Source organism: Phocoena phocoena, chromosome 16, assembly GCF_963924675.1.
Source record: "Phocoena phocoena chromosome 16, mPhoPho1.1, whole genome shotgun sequence".
Classification (NCBI taxonomy): domain Eukaryota; kingdom Metazoa; phylum Chordata; class Mammalia; order Artiodactyla; family Phocoenidae; genus Phocoena; species Phocoena phocoena.
Genome location: NC_089234.1, coordinates 39,473,577 through 39,495,570, shown reverse-complemented (window position 1 = coordinate 39,495,570; position 21,994 = coordinate 39,473,577). Strand labels below are relative to the sequence as shown.

Sequence of the window (21,994 nt, the reverse complement as noted above, 5' to 3'; positions counted from 1 at the left end):
ACATGTATTAAAACATTTTCCCAAACATTAGTAACAATTGAACATCAGTTTATAGGAGAAGCAGTGCAACTTTGTTCACCCAAATTTCCTAAATTTATATGTCTTAATAGTTCATCTGGAAGAGAAATCTAGTACCTACTTAACTAATGTTCTGAGACAATGCCATGGTTGTAAATAAATCAAGCTTGCCAACATTTAATTCTCTTGGAAATGATTCCGCTGAGAAATTAAACTCAATCAACAGAATTTTTCCATGAATTTTAAGCCACCAGTAACTCAACTAAGTAAAACTTCTAGGTCCTAAAAGAGAATGCCGGAATGTCATGACAAACACTGGGAAAAACCTAAAATTCAAATGCTCTGAAGCTCTGCCAAGCCAACCACTAGATAAGCTGTTAAACATGCCTGTTGAAAGACATCAACTCTCATCACTACTTGCTATTCCAATTTAATCAGCCCTGTTAACAAAGGGCATGAATAATAGCTTCTAATTCAACGTATTCATGAAACGTGAATACAAAGTATTAATATTCTAGTTCAACTTATCAAGTTGCATGGACCAAGGAGAATGTGTACATCAAGAGCAGAAAAGAAACCATTTTTTTTTTTTTTTTTTTTTTGCGGTACGCAGGCCTCTCACTGTTGTGGCCTCTCCCGTTGCTGAGCACAGGCTCCGGACGCGCAGGCTCAGCGGCCATGGCTCTTCCAAGACCAGAGCACGAACCCGTGTCCCCTGCATCAGCAGGCAGACTCTCAACCACTGTGCCACCAGGGAAGCCTGAAACCATTTTTTTTAATGGCAAAAATTGAACAGATAAAAATTGGAAGACCAGAATTGGAAGAAAAGACACAATAATGTTACCACACAAGTGAAAAGCTCAAAGAGAAAATGAAAACAAAATCCAGCCACCTTGCCCCAAAATAAAACCTTAAAAACCAACAGCAGCACATACCAACTATAAAGAAATGATTAACGTTCAGAATTGAGCACGTGCATTAAAAAGCAGAGTACTGTGATCTTACCTCTCAAGACGTTCAAGAAGACAAAGAAGGAAGTACAAAACGTCCTAAGTATCCTTTCTCGGTAGTGGCATCAGAAATGATTTTTTTTAATCTTTACAAATATGTTTTTTCTAAATATATTATTTTGATGATCAGAAAAATATTTTTAAATGTAAAAGACATATTAAATTAATTCAATAAATATTAGAAAAAAAAGTCATTACGGAAAAAATATTCCTGCTGCTGTTATAATTATTTGCTGTTGTTCATGCCCTAAATTATTCTGATTGAAAAACAGGAAGCACAAGTAGGAGATTCAGAGAATGAGTAAATAAAAGATTCCATCCTTCATTTAGTGTTTTTCTTTTTAAATCTAAGACTCCAAGTATCTTGATCTGTTTTTAAAAAGCCCCCACTAGAGCTCATTTCCATTTTTATTAGTACTATAATTATAGACAAAGAGTTAATTCTTTTTTGTTGTTGTTTTTTGTTTTTTTTTGCGGTACGCGGGCCTCTCACTGTTGTGGCCTCTCCCGTCGCGGAGCACAGGCTCCGGATGCACAGGCTCTGCGGCACGTGGGATCTTCCCGGACCGGGGCCCGAACCCCTGTCCCCTGCATCGGCAGGCAGACTCTCAACCACTGCACCACCAGGGAAGCCCGAGAATTACTCCTTTATGGCTGTTTCTTCTAACTCAAGTTTGAGTCTCAGAAGATGTTTAGCATTTCAGAAACTCTATTTCTAATATCTTGATAATCTTACAACTTCATGTATTACATTTTGCACCGCACACAGTTTGAGTTATCTCGCATTGGTGAGAGTCCCATTTCCTCTTTTTTTTCAGCTCACTCTGCTTCCTGTTATACTCAAGCTTTGTGGATACTTTTTATTGGCTGTCAGTGGCAAATTCCATATAAACGGCTAGATTTCTGCCTCCAACTATTAAATGACAATGAAAGGCAATGAATATCCACAATTTCTCGGAGTAACTAATTTTAGGGAAACCAGAAATTGCTAAATTCAATCCATAGATAAAAGGCCAAGGCTCTGCCCAGATGATAAGAAACTTGACTAGTTGCTGGGGTGGGGGTAGGAGAGGCAGGATTTTGATCATTCTTACGAGAATGATGGCCATCACCATTGTGACTGTCACCAGCCTCTTTATCCAGAAAGAATGTGGTAAATATAGAAGAGGTTAGGTTCCTTCCTAAGACAATCAAAGGAGACAAAGGAATTGGACAGCAGAAGTCTTAAATTTCCAGGCTGTACCTTAAGATAAAAACGATGGGTGTTGTTTATCTGAAATACTATTTTTGAAAATAATTGACACTTGGAAGGCATGGCCAATAGCCATATATTCTTAATTTGTCCAAAGCCTTGATGTACTAGGTGCCTACTCAAGCCTGTGCAAACACCCCACAAACATGCACAAATATTTCTTGTGGAAGTCCAGAGAATTCTGCCCAGGAGGTAAGTGATAACAATAGGAGTTCAGACAACATATTAATCCTCTATTTCCTTACAGTCCAAAATCTTACCTCTAAGCAGAAGTATTGCATTGGAATGCCCAGCTCATATAATCTAATCACCGTCCCACCTACCTGTAGTTTGGTTTTGATGTTAGTGTTTCCTGCATCAGTTCATTCAAAGTACACATCTGAACCAATTTGGCAGGGTAATCGCTGTGGTGGAAACAGTGGTATCTCAGGATGTGGGATCCGTGCAGGGACCTCAGGGTCTGGGGACATGGTCCCTTCCCTTTCTTACACTTCTCGACCAATGGATTTCAAACTGTGCTCTTGGTTCCTCTACAGTACTTCTCAGGGTCTGAAAATAATGGAGGTCCCAACTACCTACTGAATTCTTTCATGCTTTTATAGTTTCAGTTGTGATAACAACTGTAACAGAACAGTAGGTGTTCACTGAATGTATTACATGCTACACTAAGTCTTTAACAGGCATTCCCTTATGTCATCTTTGCCATAGTCTTAAGGCAGGTTCTTAACCATTTTAAAGGTAAAAGAACTGAGGCCCAGGAACATTAAATTATTGTCCCAAAGGCACACAACTAGTAAGTGGTAGAGAATCTGAATCCAGGTAGTATGATTACAGATCCCATACTCTGAACTGTCTTCTTTCATGCTGGCACAAGTCTACAGAGCCTGCTCATGCCAATCCACAGTGATTTCTCTACCCCTCAAAATTCCTCTAAGTCTCCTGTTTGCCAGAATCCCTTATAACCTTTCTCTCTTTGTGCTGTACCTCTAAGTAGATTCTAAATATCTTAATTGCTCTCCAGGTGTTTGGCAGTGACTCATGAGATTTGGTAGGAGTCTAAGAAATCCGTTATGAATAACAGTACAGATGAAGTTGGATCTTCATCTATCGACTTCCAAAAAACAAAGTTTGAGACGATGTAGTTCATTCAATATCTTACAGGGGACTGTCAAGGAGAGAGGTATAGTTTAGCAATCCAGATGTGTGACCTTAAGGAAGTTTCTTAAGCCCCCTACAGCTCAGGAAGTTTCTTAAGCCCTCTACAGCCCTCGCCTGTGCAATGGTGTTAACTCTGCAATGGTGTTATACTACCCTGTGGTGCAGGACCATTGCGAAGGTCAGAGATACTGCAGATAGCCAACTGTAAGGACACAAAGATAAAGAATTACCACTCCTTAGATACTCAAAGTAAACCCGGATTCAACCAGAGCAGTGTTTTTCAAACTGTGTTACCTGAGCTGAACTTAAAACTGCCATAGAAGTACTTAATCCAGGGGGAGGAGGGAGAAGAAATAAAGAGTAAGGGGATGTAGGGCCAGTGGATGGGGCTCCCAGAGGCAGGTCTGTAATCAGAAAAGCCTGATCTCATAAATTTCATACACAAACACACTCCATGAAATTTATTTTGGAAATAAAACAAAGAATTCAGTTATGAAGATAGTTTTAACAATACTGTTTGATCCCACTCAGAAAACTATAGACAACAGTGTTTTCAAGTCAATGAAAAGCTGCTCTATTAGAAATGGGAGGACTTATGAGGGTATAAAGTGTGTATTATTAGTAAGGCAGACTGTCCTACGGAGAATACAAGTAGGAAAGAACACTTAGCTGTAGAAGACGCTGTTCGGCTTCCTGAGCCCATAACATTTCTTGACCCTTCCCTCCCTGTCTTTCTAAGAAGTGTGTACTGCCTGTCTAGGATCTACTGCCACATTCACAGTGAAAACTCAGTTCTTAACATGTTGCGGAAATCAGCTGGTTCACTTTCTTACTTACATCCTTCAACACTCCAGGCCTCAGATCTGTACACGCCTCATTTCCAAGAAACTCCCCTTTTCTTTCTCAGTGACTATGATAGATGGATGTCTCTTTATCTTTTAATTATCATACACTAAGAGATATGCATCTAGGACTTCCTGGACCCTCACCATGAATTAAATCAATGACCAGCTACACCAACTATAAAGGACCTTTTCCACTATTGGTCCAATGGATTGGATTTAATCATCAGGGAAAACATTCCCCTTATTCAGACGTCACCAACTCAAGTGGTTATCTTAAATACACCCATCCACATTTGCTTTTTCACCTAATCCAACCTACACTCAAGAACATGAAAAACAACAAAATCGAACGAACCTTTTTCTTTGTTCTGTTTTCCTACCAACATGCTAGCCATCAAAGTCAACAAATCTACAACTTATTCTTGTAAACAGCATGGCCCAGCAGCCCATGATTTTTAAATTTTTTCCTTCCCTCTCAACCTGTTCTTTTCATTTTACTTCTCACTATTCTTCAAAAGAATATGCTAATTTGCACAAGGATGGTACTCTTCTACTAATTTTGTTTCACTCAAAAGAGAAAAAAAGTAACTTTTCTTAAATATCTCTGTTCAACAGCAACAAAACAAGGAAAAAAAAACCACAATGACACGAAGAATAAAACTGACTACTTATTATTGGGTTCATAATTTTCTTTTAAATACTTCTGTATAAACAATTTGATGCGTGGGAGAGTGTACTATCTTTAGGTTAATACAAATTAAGTGCCCATAAAATCTAGATTAGTGGTCTGAAACTTTAGATGCATAGGAATCACCCAGAGGGCTTGTTTTACACAGATTACTGTGCCCCACTCAAAAAATTTCTGAATCAATAGATGGAGGATGCCAGAGATTTTGCAACTGCCTAAGTGATGCTGATGGCTGTTACTGCAGGGACCACCGTGATAAACATTGTAGTAAACATTTGAAGTTCCCTAATCAAGAGTCTACACTTTAGGTGTGGGTAGTAGGCAAACTGCAGACCTGACTCAGGAGTCAACACACGTGGGTGGAGGAAAGAAGGGGTGCCTATAGCAAAGTGCTTCAATAGTGCTACCTAAATTTGTCGGAGGGTTTGTAAAGGAACTCCAATTAATGGACTCCATGACCTTAGCCTCCACTTTCTCAGCCTCCATTTTCTCATCTGGAAAATCAGGGACAACCTCTCTCACCTATTGGATTAGCATATTTTTAGGAGCACATTAAAGAATATATGAATGACAGGTTGGAAATTATAAAAGCATTGTTATCATGACTACTTAGAAATTTATCCAGGCAGCAAAGGACATCCCATAGGAAGAGTGGGCTTCTCAAATTCACCAATGAATTGCTGAGATTATGTTTCTTCTAGTCAGAGGAAGTTCAAGGGAAAAACAAAGGCAAGCACTCCTGTCATGACTCAATTTTTTCTTTTAATATATTTCTTATGTACAAAATTTTTAAAAATTTAAAAATTTCATTTTTTAATATTGTTTATTCATAATTCCTACTTTAAAGAAATTCATTAACTAGTAGATTTATAGAAAAATGTAGCTACTTAGTGATGTCTCAAATACTGAACGATAAAATTTCATTGCATGAAACACTCATAAGTATTTAAATGCGCTGCAAAAAGCAGATCCTGCAGTTGGTTTTTATTGCTTATTATGTGTTTCTAAGGCTTTAAGCTTATGGCCTTTTCTTCATTATGTCACACAATTCATCCTTTTGTAACAGATGTACTTAATGTGTCCATGTGTTACAATTCAAAAATTAAAAAAATAAAACAGTTGTGACTTGTAATTGCTGTGTAACTTTTTTGTGAAAATAGAGTCCTTAGGCCAACAGAAATAATCCTACAGATGCACTTGTGCTTTAAAGCAAAATGAACCACCGCAGACAAAATTTAAAAGTTTGTGACAGCCGCAGCACAGCAAAGTAGTGTCAAACTCCTGGCCCTCTCTTGAAAACTAGCTCTGGGTCTCAGTGCTTCAGCTTTCACCCATCCCCAAAGCTCTGAGCCTAGAGCATCACTCATAGAATTCAAATGTTAGCTGCGTTTATTAACCATCGTTACTACTGAGCATTCAATGAGAATCCATCCCAGTGTAGGAAAGATTTTTTAAAAAGCAATTATAGAATATACAACATTGATCTATCTTAGTACTTTGCTTTTTATTCTTTCAATCAGCTGAGTAAATACTAAAATTACCTCTGATCAAATTATTGAATAAATGAATGAAGGTTTAATCTGTCAAAAACTAACACAAGCTTTGCATTGTGGAAAAGTTTTTTATGATGCAGGTCTTTGTGGGAAAATTACAAATTCTGAAGGATTAAAGAAACTGCTGGAAAAAAAATCAGCCCTCCTTGCCCATTGTTCAGATTTACTATTAGATTACCCACGATTCTTAAAAAGTAGTAATATCCCATCAGTTAGAGCCTGACTATTCTCTACATATAGGAAACACTCAAGGTATTCAATGATTGAACAATTAAAGGATGGAGCAAGAGAGTAATTTATCTAACCTTAAGAAGGAATTAAGTACTATTGCCTTCCTTAGACTGTGAGAGGGTTTTGCTTTTTCCCCCCAAGAAGCACTGCTAACATATGCCTATTTGCCAGGTCCAGTCAATACTAGACTTGGATCTTTTCTGGAAATAGTTAAATATCAATTCTAAATAAATTCTGACTATAACAGCTTCCATAAAAACACTAGGGGAAAAAAAACAAACTTCAGCCTGTAAAAGAAAACAATTGTAGTTTAATAACAGTTTTCTTCTCTGATATTCACTTTTAATCCACTTAAACAATAAAGGAATGTGAAGAATAGCTTCTGCAGCCCATTTGTTCATGCTAGTGTGTTATATCACCATTGGTACCTTATGAGTTGATTCTTTTATTAAAGAAATTTATTTCTCAGGGATTACATTACTGGATTTATGTTACTAATTTTTACGGTATTCTTTAATAGACAAATGTGACACAAAATTGTACTAGGAAGAATATTATCGAATTAGGTCACTAAACAAGTGTACCTACCTCTCCAGGGTGACGCCTTAATACACTGTTTGCTTCATCGTCCAGGATGATGACAACTCCTGGCAAGTTACTGGGCTACTCCTTCTGCAATCAGGGTCATATTTCTAGTTCTTATCATCTAAATTTATTTTGTGTTTTCCTTCAGGATTCTTGGTACAAAGCATGCATTGGACTGGGAGAAAGCGAAGCATGCATCTTTTTAACCTGCCTCTCGAAGGTAAAACAGAGACTGTCTCAACGCAGTTATCTCCTCTGCCTTTGCACCGTCACACAGGGAGCTTGACAGTATGGGGTTGCTCCCGGTCACTAAAACCCCAGGTATTAACTGCACACACGTTGATTGATTGTACTGGCAGACAATGTTACTTCACTTTCACACACAAAAATCTTTACCATAAATACATCGCTTTATGGAACTCTACGATGGCATTTCCTAAAAAGTATCTAACTGCTTCCTTCTTGATTTAGTCATCTTAAGAAATCTTCAAGGTTTACAGCCACTCCAAGAGCTTCATCTAGAATTCCTTTACATTAACAATAAAACTGGCATTCATTCCCTGTGTTCCTTTACCAATAAAAAGCAGTGTATGTTGACCGTATAGGTATAGGCATTACATTTAATAAGTGCATACAGGGATTTGAGCCATAAATTAGACTCAAATCTCCTTTTACTTTTTTTTTAATATATCACCTTATACTAAATCAGACATTTTCTTCCTTCCTGCCAATGAAATGACTAGCTCTTGTATTAATCATATTTGAATATATGTAGGCAGTAATTATATATGTAATTCTTACATTTTTTAAACAAATGTTTCTATTAAGTACTTTGCAAAGCTGAACTTGAAAGGAGCATCCTTAAAACATGGCCTCCCTCCCCCTTCCTCTCTCTGCTTTCATGTGCAACGCCGCAAACCTTCTAAATATAAATTATGTGATATAATAGTCTTCTCTTTAATACACTGGTTTACTGTTATTCACTAACAATCCAATTATTGACAGAAATGAAGCTTTCATTTCAACCTGATTATCCATTGTTTCGTGTAGATTGGTTTGTACCATAAATATTTTTATGTTACCGTTATGACAAAATGTAGTCCTCTGTTATAAGTTTTCATCATCCTGGAAAAACAGACATGACTTAAAGCTCTCAAGGTAAAACTAAAAAGTACCGACGGAATTTAGTACGTGTGTAAATGTTACAGTTAATGATTAACAAACCCACAAGCGTATCTTACATTTTGAAAGTGGTTTTAAAGGCACATTAGGATTACCATGGAGTCCCCTATTTTCTCAGGATGAAGTGAGAACGAAGGGGGTCTATATCACTATGTGTGGTATTAAGTATTTTAATATCACTACCTGTGATATAAAATTCTTACTATCTCTGGCTGTGGGATTTAATGTTACTGGGCAATGGTGCTACCACTGAAGTGTATTTGCTGGCTTTAGTCCTTTTACTCTTTCCCCCAATCATCTTTGAGGTTTTGACAGTTGGCAGATTTTCCTGAGTCAGGTTGAATAATGTAGTGTTTGAAACAGAGCTGCAAGGGAATATACGAGCCACCTCACTGCGTAGACTCAACTTAATTTTAAAAACAAACAGAAAAATCCAAACCTTTCAACTTCATTCTTAAAAAGTCTTTGACACAGTGAAGTATCTTCACTGGTCAGCTTCCCCCTGTCAAATATCTCAGGAAAGCTTAAGTATGGAAAGTTGAAAGTATTCAAACTAAAGCAGATGTTATTCAAGTCACCAACTTGTCAGATTTCTTGTAGGATGCTTAGGTTCTTTTGTGTTAGTACTGAAGTACTTTAGTCCTGAGGAATTTTTAAATACTCGCTATAAATAATCGAAGGAGAAAGAATTACTCAGATATTTTGCCCAAGCCAGTTCATAAAAGAGCTTCCACACCCACGATAGACATACTTTGCAGATAACTTTTCTATGCTAATCACCTTAATCTGGTATCGAGATGGTTTCCTACAAAGAGAGAGCTTTTAGTCTTGGGTTTTTACTGGGGTCTCTTTGAATAAGACCATTTGAATAATATACTGTCTAAGGTTTGGGGCACTTTGAGCGGGACACTCAAAGTGTGAGGAACAGACTTCAATTTATTATCTGCAGGCAAAAATTCTAATGTGTGTACAACTGAAGTTGGAGCAAAGAGCACGCGATTCAAATCCGAAAATATCCCTGTGTAGTTGGGAGAACTGGCTGTGGGAAATCCAGGTAAAAATAAGACATGTTTTTGCAAATTCACAAACAGGGTATATGCCACTTAATCTCTCTGTCATTGTAAACTAAGGGCCTTTTCCATCCTATTTGTTTCCAGTAACTTCAACGTCTCCATTTTTGTGATTTTAGAGAACCTGGGGCATAGAATTAAGGTAAAAGGCCCTGGGTTAGAGTAAATTTACATTGCTCTAGCTGTGAGAGTAGTGAAAGTGAAATCACAACCAGGAATAAGACTTAGAAAAACATGATAATAATATGCTTCCAGATATGGGAACTGAGTAAGTCAGGGGTATTCGATGGACATATTAGAAATTCCTATCCCTTATGGGGTTTGAAAATGGACGGTAACACTCTCCTTTGTTAGTATAATCCCAAAGTATTTAGACAAAAATGTGAAATTCAAACAACACTGGAGACATTGTTTGGTGTTATGGAAACCAAATATAACCACTGACTTTTTTTTCCTCTCCCCATGGCATCTGGAATGCTTGTAATTGGATAGACGCAATCAAAGTGACCATTTTCATATCACAGTTAATAAAGAAAACTTGAGCCTATTTAAGCCATGAATAACCTCAAGGCATTTGTTAATTTGTTTCCAATATAATGTTAATTTTTTATATTTTTATATCCTCATCCCTCAGGGGAAAATCAATGGTGTTGTTTTATAAGATAAAAGTAACATAACATGGATTTCTTTCCCCCTATATCACTGTGGGTTTTGTTCTAAAAAAATATTCTTCTTAGTGCTATCAGATCTTCATCCTGGTGCTACCATAATAACCAATAGTATATTGGTTATTTATTTTCAAAAGAATCCCAGTTGATTTTTCCCAGATGAAAAACAAAGAGCTTGCTTCAAACAACCGTTCTCTTAGTTGGATCACTATGAACAAGCTTATAATCGTAATTTAGAGCATATGTCAATCTATAACTTTAATAAAAACATTTTCTTTTTTGGATTAAAGACTTGAATGTAAGATCTGAAACCATAAAACTCCTAGAAGGAAACTTAAGTGGTAAGTGTCTTGATATCAGTCTTAGAGATGATTCTTTGGATTTGACACCAAAAGCAAAGGCAACAGAAGCAAAAACCAAGTGGGACTACCTCAAACTAAAAACTTTCTACACAGCAAAGAAAGCCAATGAAATGAAAAGGCAACTTTCAGAATGGGAGAAAATGTTTGCAAATCATATATCTGATAAGGGATTAATATCCAAAATATATAAAGAACTCATACAACTCAATAGCAAAAAACCCAAACAATTTGATGAAAAAGTAGGCAGAGGATTTGAATAGACATTTTTCCAAAGAAGACATAGGGATGGCCGTAAGGCACATGAAAAGATGCTCAATATCACTAATCATCAAGGAAATCCAAATCAAAACCACATGAGTTATCACCTCTCACCTGTTAGAACGGCTATTATCAAACAGATAAGAAATAACAAGTACTGGCGAGGATGTGGAGAAAAGGAAACACTTGTGCATTCTTGGTGGGAACATAAATTAGTGCAGCCACTATGGAAAACAGTATGGAGGTTCCTCAAACAATTAAGAATAGAACTACCCTATGACCCAGCAATTCCATTTCTGGATACCTATTCAAAGAAGTAAAACACTCCTTTTTTTCTTTAACATCTTCATTGGAGCATAATTGCTTTACAATGCTGTGTTAGTTTCTGCTTTATAACAAAGTGAATCAGCTATACATATACATATATCCCCATATCTCCTCCCTCTTGCGTCTCCCTCCCACCCTCCCTATCCCACCCCTCTAGGTGGTCACAAAGCACCGAGCTGATCTCCCTGTGCTATGCAGCTGCTTCCCACTAGCTATCTATTTTACATTTCATAGTGTATATATGTCCATGACACTCTCTCGCGCCGTCCCAGCTTACCCTTTCGCCCTCCCCATGTCCTCAAGTCCATTCTCTACATCTGCGTCTTTATTCCTGTCCTGCCCCTACGTTCTTCAAAACCATTTTTCTTTTTTTTTAGATTCCATATATATGTGTTAGCATACAATATTTGTTTTTCTCTTTCTGACTTCACTCTGTATAACAGACTCTAGGTCCATCCACCTCACTACAAATAACTCAATTTCATTTCTTTTTATGGATGAGTAATATTCCATTGTATGTACGTGCCACATCTTCTTTATCCATTCATCTGTCAATGGACACTTAAGTTGCTTCCATGGCCTGGCTATTGTAAATAGAGCTGCAGTGAACATTGTGGTACATGATTATTTTTGAATTATGGTTTTCTCAGGGTATTTGACCAGTAGTGGGATTGCTGGGTCATATGGTAGTTCTATTTGTAGTTTTTTAAGGAACCTCCATACTGTTCTCCATAGTGGCTGTATCAATTTACATTCCCACCAACAGTGCAAGAGGGTTCCCTTTGCTCCACACCCTCTCCAGCATTTATTGTTTGTAGATTTTTTGATGATGGCCATTCTGACCGGTATGAGGTGATACCTCATTGTAGTTTTGATTTGCATTTCTCTAATGATTAGTGATGTTGAGCATCCTTTCATGCGTTTGTTGGCAATCTGTGTATCTTCTTTGGAGAAATGTCTGTTTAGGTCTTCTGCCCATTTTTGGACTGGGTTGCTTGTTTTTTTGATATGGAGCTGCATGAGCTGCTTGTATATTTTGGAGATAAATCCTTTGTCAGTTGCTTCACTTGCAAATAGTTTCTCCCATTCTGAGGGCTGTCTTTTGTCTTATGTTTTCCTTTGCTGTGCAAAAGCTTTTAAGTTCCATTAGGTCCCATTTGTTTATTTTTGTTTTTATTTCCATTTCTCTAGGAGGTGGGTCAAAAGGGATCTTGCTGTGATTTATGTCAGAGTGTTCTGCCTATGCTTTCCTCTAAGTGTTTTATAGTGTCTGGCCTTACATCTAGGTTTTTAATCCCTTTTGAGTTTATTTTTGTGTATGGTGTTAGGGAGTGTTCTAATTTCATTCTTTTACATGTAGCTGTCCAGTTTTCCCAGCACCACTTATTGAAGAAGCTGTCTTTTCTCCGTTGTATATTCTTGCCTCCTTTATCAAAAATAAGGTGACCATATGTGCGTGGGTTTATCTCTGGGCTTTCTATCCTATTCCACTGATCTATTTTTCTGAAAAACACTAACTCTTAAAGATACATGTACCCATATGTTCATTTCAGCATTAGCTACAATAACCAGTATATGGAAATGACAGGTATAGCAATGAATGAATTAGTAATGGAAATGTGGTATATATATACACAATGGAATACTATTAAACCATTAAGAAGAAGGAAACGCTGCCATTAGTAACAACATGGATGGACATTGAGGGCATTATGCTAAGTGAAATAAGTCAGAGAAAGACAAATACCATTGTGATCTCACTTATATGTGGAATCTTAAGTTCTGGCTCTTAAATACAGAGAACAGATTGGTGATTGCCAGAGGTTTTGGGGGGAGAGGGGCAGTGAGGGGTGGGTAGAATGAGTGAAGGGGGTCAAATTGCACAAACTTCCAGTTATAAAATAAATAAGTCCTGGGGATGTAATGTACTCACGGTAGCTAGAGTTAATAATACTGTGTTACATTTAAGTCCTGGGGATGTAATGTACTCACGTTAGCTAGAGTTAATAATGTGTTACGTATTTAAAAGTTTCTAAGAAAGTAGATCTCAAAAGGTCTAATCGCAAGAAAAGAAATTTTGTAACTATGTATGGTGATGGATATCAACTAGACTTATTGTGGTGACCATTTTGCAATATATTCAAATACTGAATCATGCATAACTGAAACTAATACAATGCTATATGTCAATTATACCTCAATATATAAAAATAAGACAACTATTTTTTATATCCTATTAAAAAAAAGACTACCCACAGGTGTTAGGTTCACATTCGTTATCAGAGGAAGTCACTGGAATGTATTTATTTAAGGCCTGATACAATTTCAAAAAGTGCTCTTGTGAACAAGAAATGACTCAGGTACAGTGAGGAGCTCTTGAATGTCACCTAGGATTCAGTGATGACTGTGCAATTAAAAATGCATTAAAATGCTAGGCAGGGGCTTCCCTGGTGGCACAGTGGTTGAGAATCTGCCTGCCGATGCAGGAGACGCGGGTTCGTGCCCCGGTCCGGGAAGATCCCGCATGCCGCGGAGCGGCTGGGCCCGTGGGCCATGGCCACTGAGCCTGCGCGTCCGGAGCCTGTGCTCTGCAGCGGGAGAGGCCACAGCAGTGAGAGGCCCGCATACCCCCCCAAAAAAAAAAAAAAAAAAAATGCTAGGCAGCTTTCAGGCTAATCTAGGGAGAAAGAAAAGAGGGCTCAACATTTTCAATCATGAAAGAAAGTGGGTATTGTTGGGGGAAAAGGGGTCACAAGCCAGGTACGTGAGAAAGAAAAAAGGTGTGGATAGACAAGCTATTGAGCAGGAAGGGCAATTTCCTCAGACTTAGACTATTACACCCAAGTAGATGAATGCGTTTTGAAAGATACTCCAAGTGGTCATCACTGGCAAAATGATGGTTAAGAAAAAATAGACAAGACTCAACACAATCCTGAATTCTGAGAAACGACTGGATCTAAAAAGCCAACTAAGGACATTTTAAAATATCACACGTAAAGAGTAAGATAGCATCACTGTAGGCATTTGGTAAAACTAACACCCATGATGGAATCTAATCAGAATTATAAATTATAAAGTGATCAGCCCGAGAGTATAATTTAAACAAATTTAAAATACTATTTAAGAACTATAATCATCAATCATAAGTACAATCTCCCTGGAGAGTATAGAAGACAGCACAAAAGGTCCTGAAAAACAAATGACCATGATTCACACCTTATAGCTCTTACACAACATTCAGAAGCTGTTAATAGATATTATTCCTTACACATGCACAAAGCCTCTGCATTCGTACACCATCAACCACAGACTCTTTTCTGAATACAACCTCCACATCTTTGGGCACGATAAACACACACAACCACATACCTACTCATGAGACATCCGAGTCTGTGTTAAAGAACATGCTCCATCACTCATTCCCTTTAATGATGGATGTTCTGACCCCAAAACAGTTAGGATCATAATTTGCACTCAACAGCCAGTTCCTTCTTGTTCAGTCAGATACATAACGTCTATTTAAATTTACCAAGCATGAGAACAACAGAGGCTAGTGCAAATGAACAGCATTTTATAAGAACCTAATAAGAAAACTGACTTTCGTGAAGACAAGCAATCATCCTACAAAAAATCTTTTGCTATATAATTTAAATATTCGATTCACTTTAAAGTATTTCTTTAATAATAATTCAATATTCCAAAATCTTAAGCACCATGTTACTATCAATTGCTGGCCTTTGGAAAATCTGTAGTTTCAGTTAGATTAAATGAGCAGTACACAGGCTGAAATATTTTTATAATTTAAATATTTTAAAACCTTAAGAAATTATTCATAATACAGAGAAAGCCTGTTTTAATCCAAATGTGTTATTATGCCTCCTTTTTGCCCTAAAAGTAATATATTTCTCATGAAAATGAAGCATGATAGTAAAATCTGTTTACTTCATGGAGTCGTCACTGCTCTTTTTTCCAGTTAAGGTACTTTTTAAGTGAGTTAAAGTTCTGGCAGAATCTTTTATGGTTCATCGGGCTTCATTATTCTTTGAGTCATATAATTAAATAATCACATGGAATAAAAACATGGCAGTGCCTATCAATCAAAAGAGTTGTTTTCTCAGAGATCAAGAATCAAATGCCAAGAAAGACTCATCTAATAAGGGCCCCAAGTGCCACTGATGTTACAGTGATTTCAGTGACTAAAAAGGTGATTCACTAACAAGACCTATAAGAATATCTGTGACTCTAGCTGGCCATGCATTGAGTTCTTTACAAACCAAGTTTTAATATCATATTGTCAATCGTATGCCATACTTCTGAGAGCAAAAAAAAAGCAATCTATAAAATAGTCAGTGACACCCAGACAAGATTAATTAACAATTTGGCATTTTGCCAACAGGATTGTTTTAATGACACAACCTAATCAAAGTAATTTGTGACTGCAATCATCCACAGGATGTGTCAGAACTTTTCAAACATGAAATATACACGTCTGCCTGAAGATGCAATGGACTTTCCACTGTTGGCTTTGGCATTCAGCTCTGTTTGTTATACACTCATTACATCCTGTACTCAGGAAGAAGGAATATTTAAAACAAACTTCTTTCCCTTCTAACTACTGCAGCTGCTTCTACCAAGCAATAAAAGTTGCTAGAGAAATCATATATACACATACATGTAAAATTAGGGAAACAAGCTGCTTTAACGCCTTGATTTAAAATAAGCTCAATCAGTAGAAAAGAAAAACGCTGTAATATACAGCTTGATGAGCAGCTGAGGATAAGAATATACACCGACGCAGTTCTAGAATTCAGGATATCTTACTCAGTGTTTGAATGAGACGAAGGACATTTCTCCTCAATTTTTCTAAACTACTGAATGAATAAGTGAAACTTATGTGGGGAATGCAACCCAAAATAGACAGATACGTAAAATTTTCTTAAATACGATTCTGAGGCTTTAAAGGCAGAAAAATGAAAAGTCTTGCTTCTGTTTAATTCTAACTTATAAAATCGTATCATTTTGAAATTCCTAATTTAATGAGTTCTAGGTTAAAGGATACTTTTCATAAGTCAGCAATAAAATTTAGCTCAATGTTAACAATCATCCTTTAGGAGGAAAATATCAACTGTATTGCAAAGCAATAATTAGAATATAGATTATTTTAATCTTTACAAAGATTAAAATCGAGAGGCATGTTAACACCTCGCAGGTCTATGGAAAAGACACTGAAAGTATCTGGAAAAAAAAAAAGAAAAATGAACAGCCTTACTCTTGACGGTCGCCGTCCGGGTACAGTTGTAAAGAATAGCCAACTCCCCGAATACTTTTCCTGGACCCATCGTGCACAGCTTCACACCTTCTTTTGTAACTTCAACCTTACCATCTAAAAAGAAGAAGGAAAAACACATCATTTCGATTCTCTCTCATGCTTCATTTCATTTGTTGCATTTCCAAGATGAGATAAGGGCCAGGCTCATTTTCAAAAATGCAGAGCAGCTACCAACTAAAACAAAGTCATCTTCAAGATGCAGTGCAAGAAATGCAATAAAATATGTAAGAAATCCATACCCTTTCCTAAATTAATCACCGATAAGATTAGAGATGAGACTAAAAGAAAACACCAAAAGAAGACAGAGATAAAAATGGCAACATGTGAAATTATTCCAAATGCAGTAATAGAAAACTCTGGTAATTCCAATTTTAAAGTCATTTTGAATTTGAAAGAAAAATTGAGTGTGTACATTTTGTACAGCACACTTCATACTCGGGAATTCTCATCTGAGTAAGGTAGCTATTATGCAAAGGGAAATTACTTTGATCCTAGAGCATTATTTAATTGCAGCTCATGGGATCTTTTATTTTTAAACATCTTATCTGACTTGGGCAAGACTGTTTCATCTGCTTCCCAGCCCTGCAACATGGACTGTAAGGAAACCAAACTATAAGCGTTGAGGAAAAAGAAAGAGGCACTGGGACTGTTGATGTTCCACAAAGGATTTGGAAAATGAAATGCTAAAGAAGGAAAAAGCTAAGTAAACAGTGTGCACTGGGTATATACATTGTTGCCTGAAAGTAAGGAAATACTATTCATGAAGGAAATGATAAAAAGTGCATTTTTAAAAAGTCATAGCTATGTACACTAAAAACTCCATCACCTAACATAATGGGGGATGAAATAAAAAGGCAACACAATCTATTCTACACTTAATCCTACCCTTCTATTATTCCTCCCAGTAACTTAGCCACGGTCTACAGAAGGAAAACCTAATGCTTGGCAGTAGCTAGTGATTGAAAGGAACTAATGCTACCAAGTTTGTCCAAACGTCAGGCCTTCATGCACTGACTCCATAATTATCACTTTAGCTATGTGCTTCCTGTAATATTTAACTTTTCAGAGTTTTAGCTTTCCATTTACTCCCTCCTTTTTAAAAATCAATCCAGTTTTACCTAAGCAATAATATTTAAAAAATTATAGGGTTGTTCAAATACCTATTGAGATAAAATCTTATATATTAAAAAACTTCTTAAAAAGCTGAATTCATGTACCACTGATACAAGATCAATCCTTCAGAGGGCACTGTTCTACCCTGAAAACTATTTCATCTGAATGGTATCAATGGAGAGAGAATGCTGCAGTAATTAGGGTAAAATTTCAGACAAACTCTACTCACTCCTCTTGAACTGTGTATCTGTTCCTCCTCTGTGTGTTAAGAAGCTATTCAGGAATGAATGTATCCAACAATCCTAAAAGTTTGGAAATACTTTTATGCGGGTATGACCACTAAAAAGTCTAGCTTTTTCATGCCTTACTTGACTTCAGGAAGGGAAACTTGCTCTTGATACGTACATCAAAACCAACCCAGGAAATTCATATTTTTTTAAGCTTCAGTTGCTCCTCCCATGACATCCCCACCGAGCCCTTTCTCTCAATGGCAAGCCTATCCCTCTAGAAATTTCATCTGCCACTCAAGAATGAAAGACAGGCTCAGAATACAACATAATTAAGACATTTATACATCATTTGAAGTCAGACCAGGAGTTAAGTTCTGGTTCTCTTATCAGTTCCTTACTAGCCTTGTGTCCTTGGGCAAGATGTTAATTTTTCTATGCCTCAGTTTCTTCATTAATAAAATGATAAAAGCAAAGTACCTATCTTACTGTGTAGTTTATAAAATGAAATGAGATAAAGCAGATGCAATGCTTCGCACAGTGCTGGCATATAGCGAATCTCAGTAAATACTACCTGTTATTATTGGTATTATTTGCATTATGTTTCTTTCTTATCATTTAAATGTAGGTAGGGCTTATTAGATTACACTGAAGCACAAGATTCCATCATCTATTACAGAAACCAATCAAGGTCCATGTAGGATAATATTTTTTCATTTTTGTTTTTTAAATGGAGAAAAGATTTGTTTCAGATTTTCTCCCTATCGGGGGCTGAGGAGAGAACTTTGGGGTTTTAATCAATATCACATCCAAAGAAGAAAGAAGAATCTCAAGAATTCACACTGATCTACCTGGCAGAATGCAGTATTTTTGTACTCCTTCCTACTTGGCTATGTCCAGCCAACATCTGTTGTAGTCTTGCTTCAACAACTATAGTCTTATGGTGGAGGTTCCCACGAATAACATGGTAACAATTTTCTCACACCTTATAAATTTTTTTTGACTTAAAGCTCTAGCTTTAACTATATTACTAGAACTAAGAGCAGAATGAATAATGCCTAAAGAACTTTCATACACAGCTCATTTTTTACAAGTCTGCTTCTCTGTCTCTTTGGGTCCCACGGTTTAAAGTCTTCAGTGGAAAGGAATCCATAGGAATTAGACCACTGCTACGAATCCTGCTGGACAGTTTCAGAGTTAGGTCTTCTTAACCACTAACCAACCTAAAAAAAAAAAAGGCCAGACATTGGGAGTCTTGTTTTAGCTCAGTGGTTTTTTAAAAGGCATCTGTGGACCCATCACATCAGAATTAATTTATAAAATCCAGATATTCCTCCCTCTGGGAAACTGTAAATGTCCCTCCACCCAGTGACCACTCTACTTGGTCCCAGAGCCCCTTACTTCTCTGAAAAACCATGCTCATATAACACTGATCTGTTTTAACTTATGGACAGTTCATCTTATAACTGTTCATGTTTCCCATTCTCATATGACTTCTAGAAGGTTCACAGCATAATTGTATAGGACTCTGGGGTTTCGAGTTTGTGCAAACACTCACTTCTGTTTACAGCTCATTTTCCTGATCTGATATTTTCTTAATTTTCTCAAGATTAATTCACTTTTTGGGAAAAGATAGGTATAAGTGATTATATATATATGAATAATTAGTGTTGGTAACAGGAGGTTGAATCCCATATTAATTAGAGTAGCAAAAAAAAAATTTTTAAATACTTGCTGAAACAAAAATAGAAAGTTGGATGTCAAAAATCTTTTCCAGATTAAGTTAAACACTGCAGATTCAATATATTCACAATAGCCAAGGAAGAAAGGGATCTGATCTCATATAATAGTTGAGAAAGGTCTAAAAAGCACTGTATACATTTTTTTTAATGAAAGATCTAAACGTTAAACAGAAACAAAGTGTTTGTAAATTGTTACCCTGAGTCATAATTTGATCACTTATCCTTCCTCATACCTATTGTGTGGATGGGGAGTAATTTAGGGAGGCAAGATTGGGCACTAAAAAGAAAGAAAGGTACACACAAGGCATTAATGAGAGTTTTTTGAGAGACATTTAGAAGTGCTGTCATTTCCAAGAGCCCAATAAGATGAGTTATTGATGTGAGATGTGAATTTGGTTAAGCTCATTCACTGTGCCACACACCAGCCTTGAAGCAAAATTAGAAGTGATTATACATTTACGAAGGATTTCCAAGTACGGACTAAGTGGTTCACTTAAGAAAACTAAGAACAAGACAGTCAAAAGTTTACCGCATACCCCCAGCAGCCCTTATTCCCACCTGATCAACCTCCTTTAAAGTATTAGATTCATCTTGAAGCCACTCCCCTTATAAACTCCTTTATCACACTGTGTCTAAAAACAAGATTTGTTTTAAATGGACTCCATGCGCATGGAAAGTAGGTAGGCCTACGTGTGGTAATTTTAGTTGTGAGGGGAGGGATGTGGGGAAACAAATGGGGAAAAAGTCAAGTAGGCCGAATATATAGCACACTTGTGCAGAGGCTTACAGCACTGTAGAAATAGGCCAGCTTGGAGGTTTTTATATAATTATAATTTGCTGTTAACTTTAGGAATATATTTTGATGAATTTACCTCAGGTCAGATTTGATTAATTTCTATTTCTTTAAACAACAGAAGAGGATCATTAGCATTTATTCATGACTGTTTTAATACTTCAATTTAGTTTGATTTTCAAATATGTTAGATTTCAAATCACAGACTTTTTTTTAAAGAATAGCAGAAGGCCATTTTCGAACATCCTGTAGAGTTCTAGACTTTTTCCATGATTTTCCCTGGCTAAACTCAACAGCGACGAGAGGCTATTAGAACTGTTACTTGAGGAACTCATAATAATCCAAAATGTGGTTAATTTATGTCTTCTACTTCTGCTTTTTATTCATTTTTTTTTAATGTGATACTATACTGGTGTTATTTTTTACTATCCCCTACCTCTACCAGGAAAGGAAAGAAACATTCAAATAAATTTTATTTGAACTTTGCTAAACTGCTAAAGTTATTTGTGCCAGAGATGTTGGAATGCTGGCTGAGATAAAATGTAAGGGTTATTTATAGCTTCATTTGGCTTTTTTTTTTTTTTTTTGCGGTATGCGGGCCTCTCGCTGCTGTGGTCTCTCCCGCTGCGGAGCACAGGCTCCAGACGCGCAGGCTCAGCGGCCATGGCTCACGGGCCCAGCCGCTCCGCGGCATGTGGGATCTTCCCGGACCGGGGCACGAACCCATGTCCCCTGCATCGGCAGGTGGACTCTCAACCACTGCGCCACCAGGGAAGCCCATAAGTACTAAATTTTGCCACTTTGAGCAATAATCAACCTACCTGTTGCTCTTTGGTATCACTATTTATGTTCCACTTTTGGGAAGTGCTAAGTGTTAAGAGATCCATAATAAAGCATCTATACTTTTACCTACCTTTTATAAGAATCAGTAGGTCCTATAAATAAAAGACATTGAATTTACAAGGAGACCCAGAATCTCCTGGCTTTGTTTATCTTCATGGGTTTTTCACTAACCAGTGCTTTTGTACCATAGGACTCTCATGATAAGGCAAATCAGTTTAGAGATTTACTACTGGCAGGCTGAGACAGAATGGTTGGCAATAACCTAATTATGAACGCTCTGTGCTTAGTTCCAACAATCCTGGTTGGAACATTCAAGACAACTTGATTGGTCTTTAAAGGGAGACAGTTGTTTTATCAAAGGTCTGATCTAGACAAGACCTTCCATCTCTTTCATTCTCTAATACGTTCATGATTTTGTAGGTTTGAGACCACAGCTTTTACATTATGTATTCTCTCATGAGGGTTTCTGTAGCTCCTAGATTCAATAGCAATGTTCAACATTGTGGTGGTTGAGCTGTGCTGTGACCAGCATATATACATCTTCTCTAGGAGATGAGGTTACTTATGTACCTTTTTTTTTCCTTTTTAGTTTTATTTAGATATAATTGACATAGAACACTGCATGTAGGTTTAAGGTCTATAGCATAATAACTTGACTTACATATATTGTGAAATGACTACTACAATAAATTTAGTTAACTTCCATCATTTCATATAAACCCCCTATTTTTTTTTCCATG

At 36.9% G+C, this 21,994-nt stretch overlaps 1 protein-coding gene across 2 annotated transcripts in view; it reads right to left on the bottom strand.

Annotated features, from left to right (window-relative positions):
- Positions 1 to 21,994, bottom strand: part of PRKG1 (protein kinase cGMP-dependent 1) — a 1,186,243-nt gene that overhangs the window by 719,458 nt on the left and 444,791 nt on the right. For both annotated transcript variants that reach the window (XM_065894586.1, XM_065894585.1), the window contains exon 3: positions 16,477 to 16,590. In XM_065894586.1, the coding sequence (XP_065750658.1) occupies positions 16,477 to 16,590 (114 nt within the window). The remainder of the gene's footprint in view (positions 1 to 16,476; positions 16,591 to 21,994) is intronic.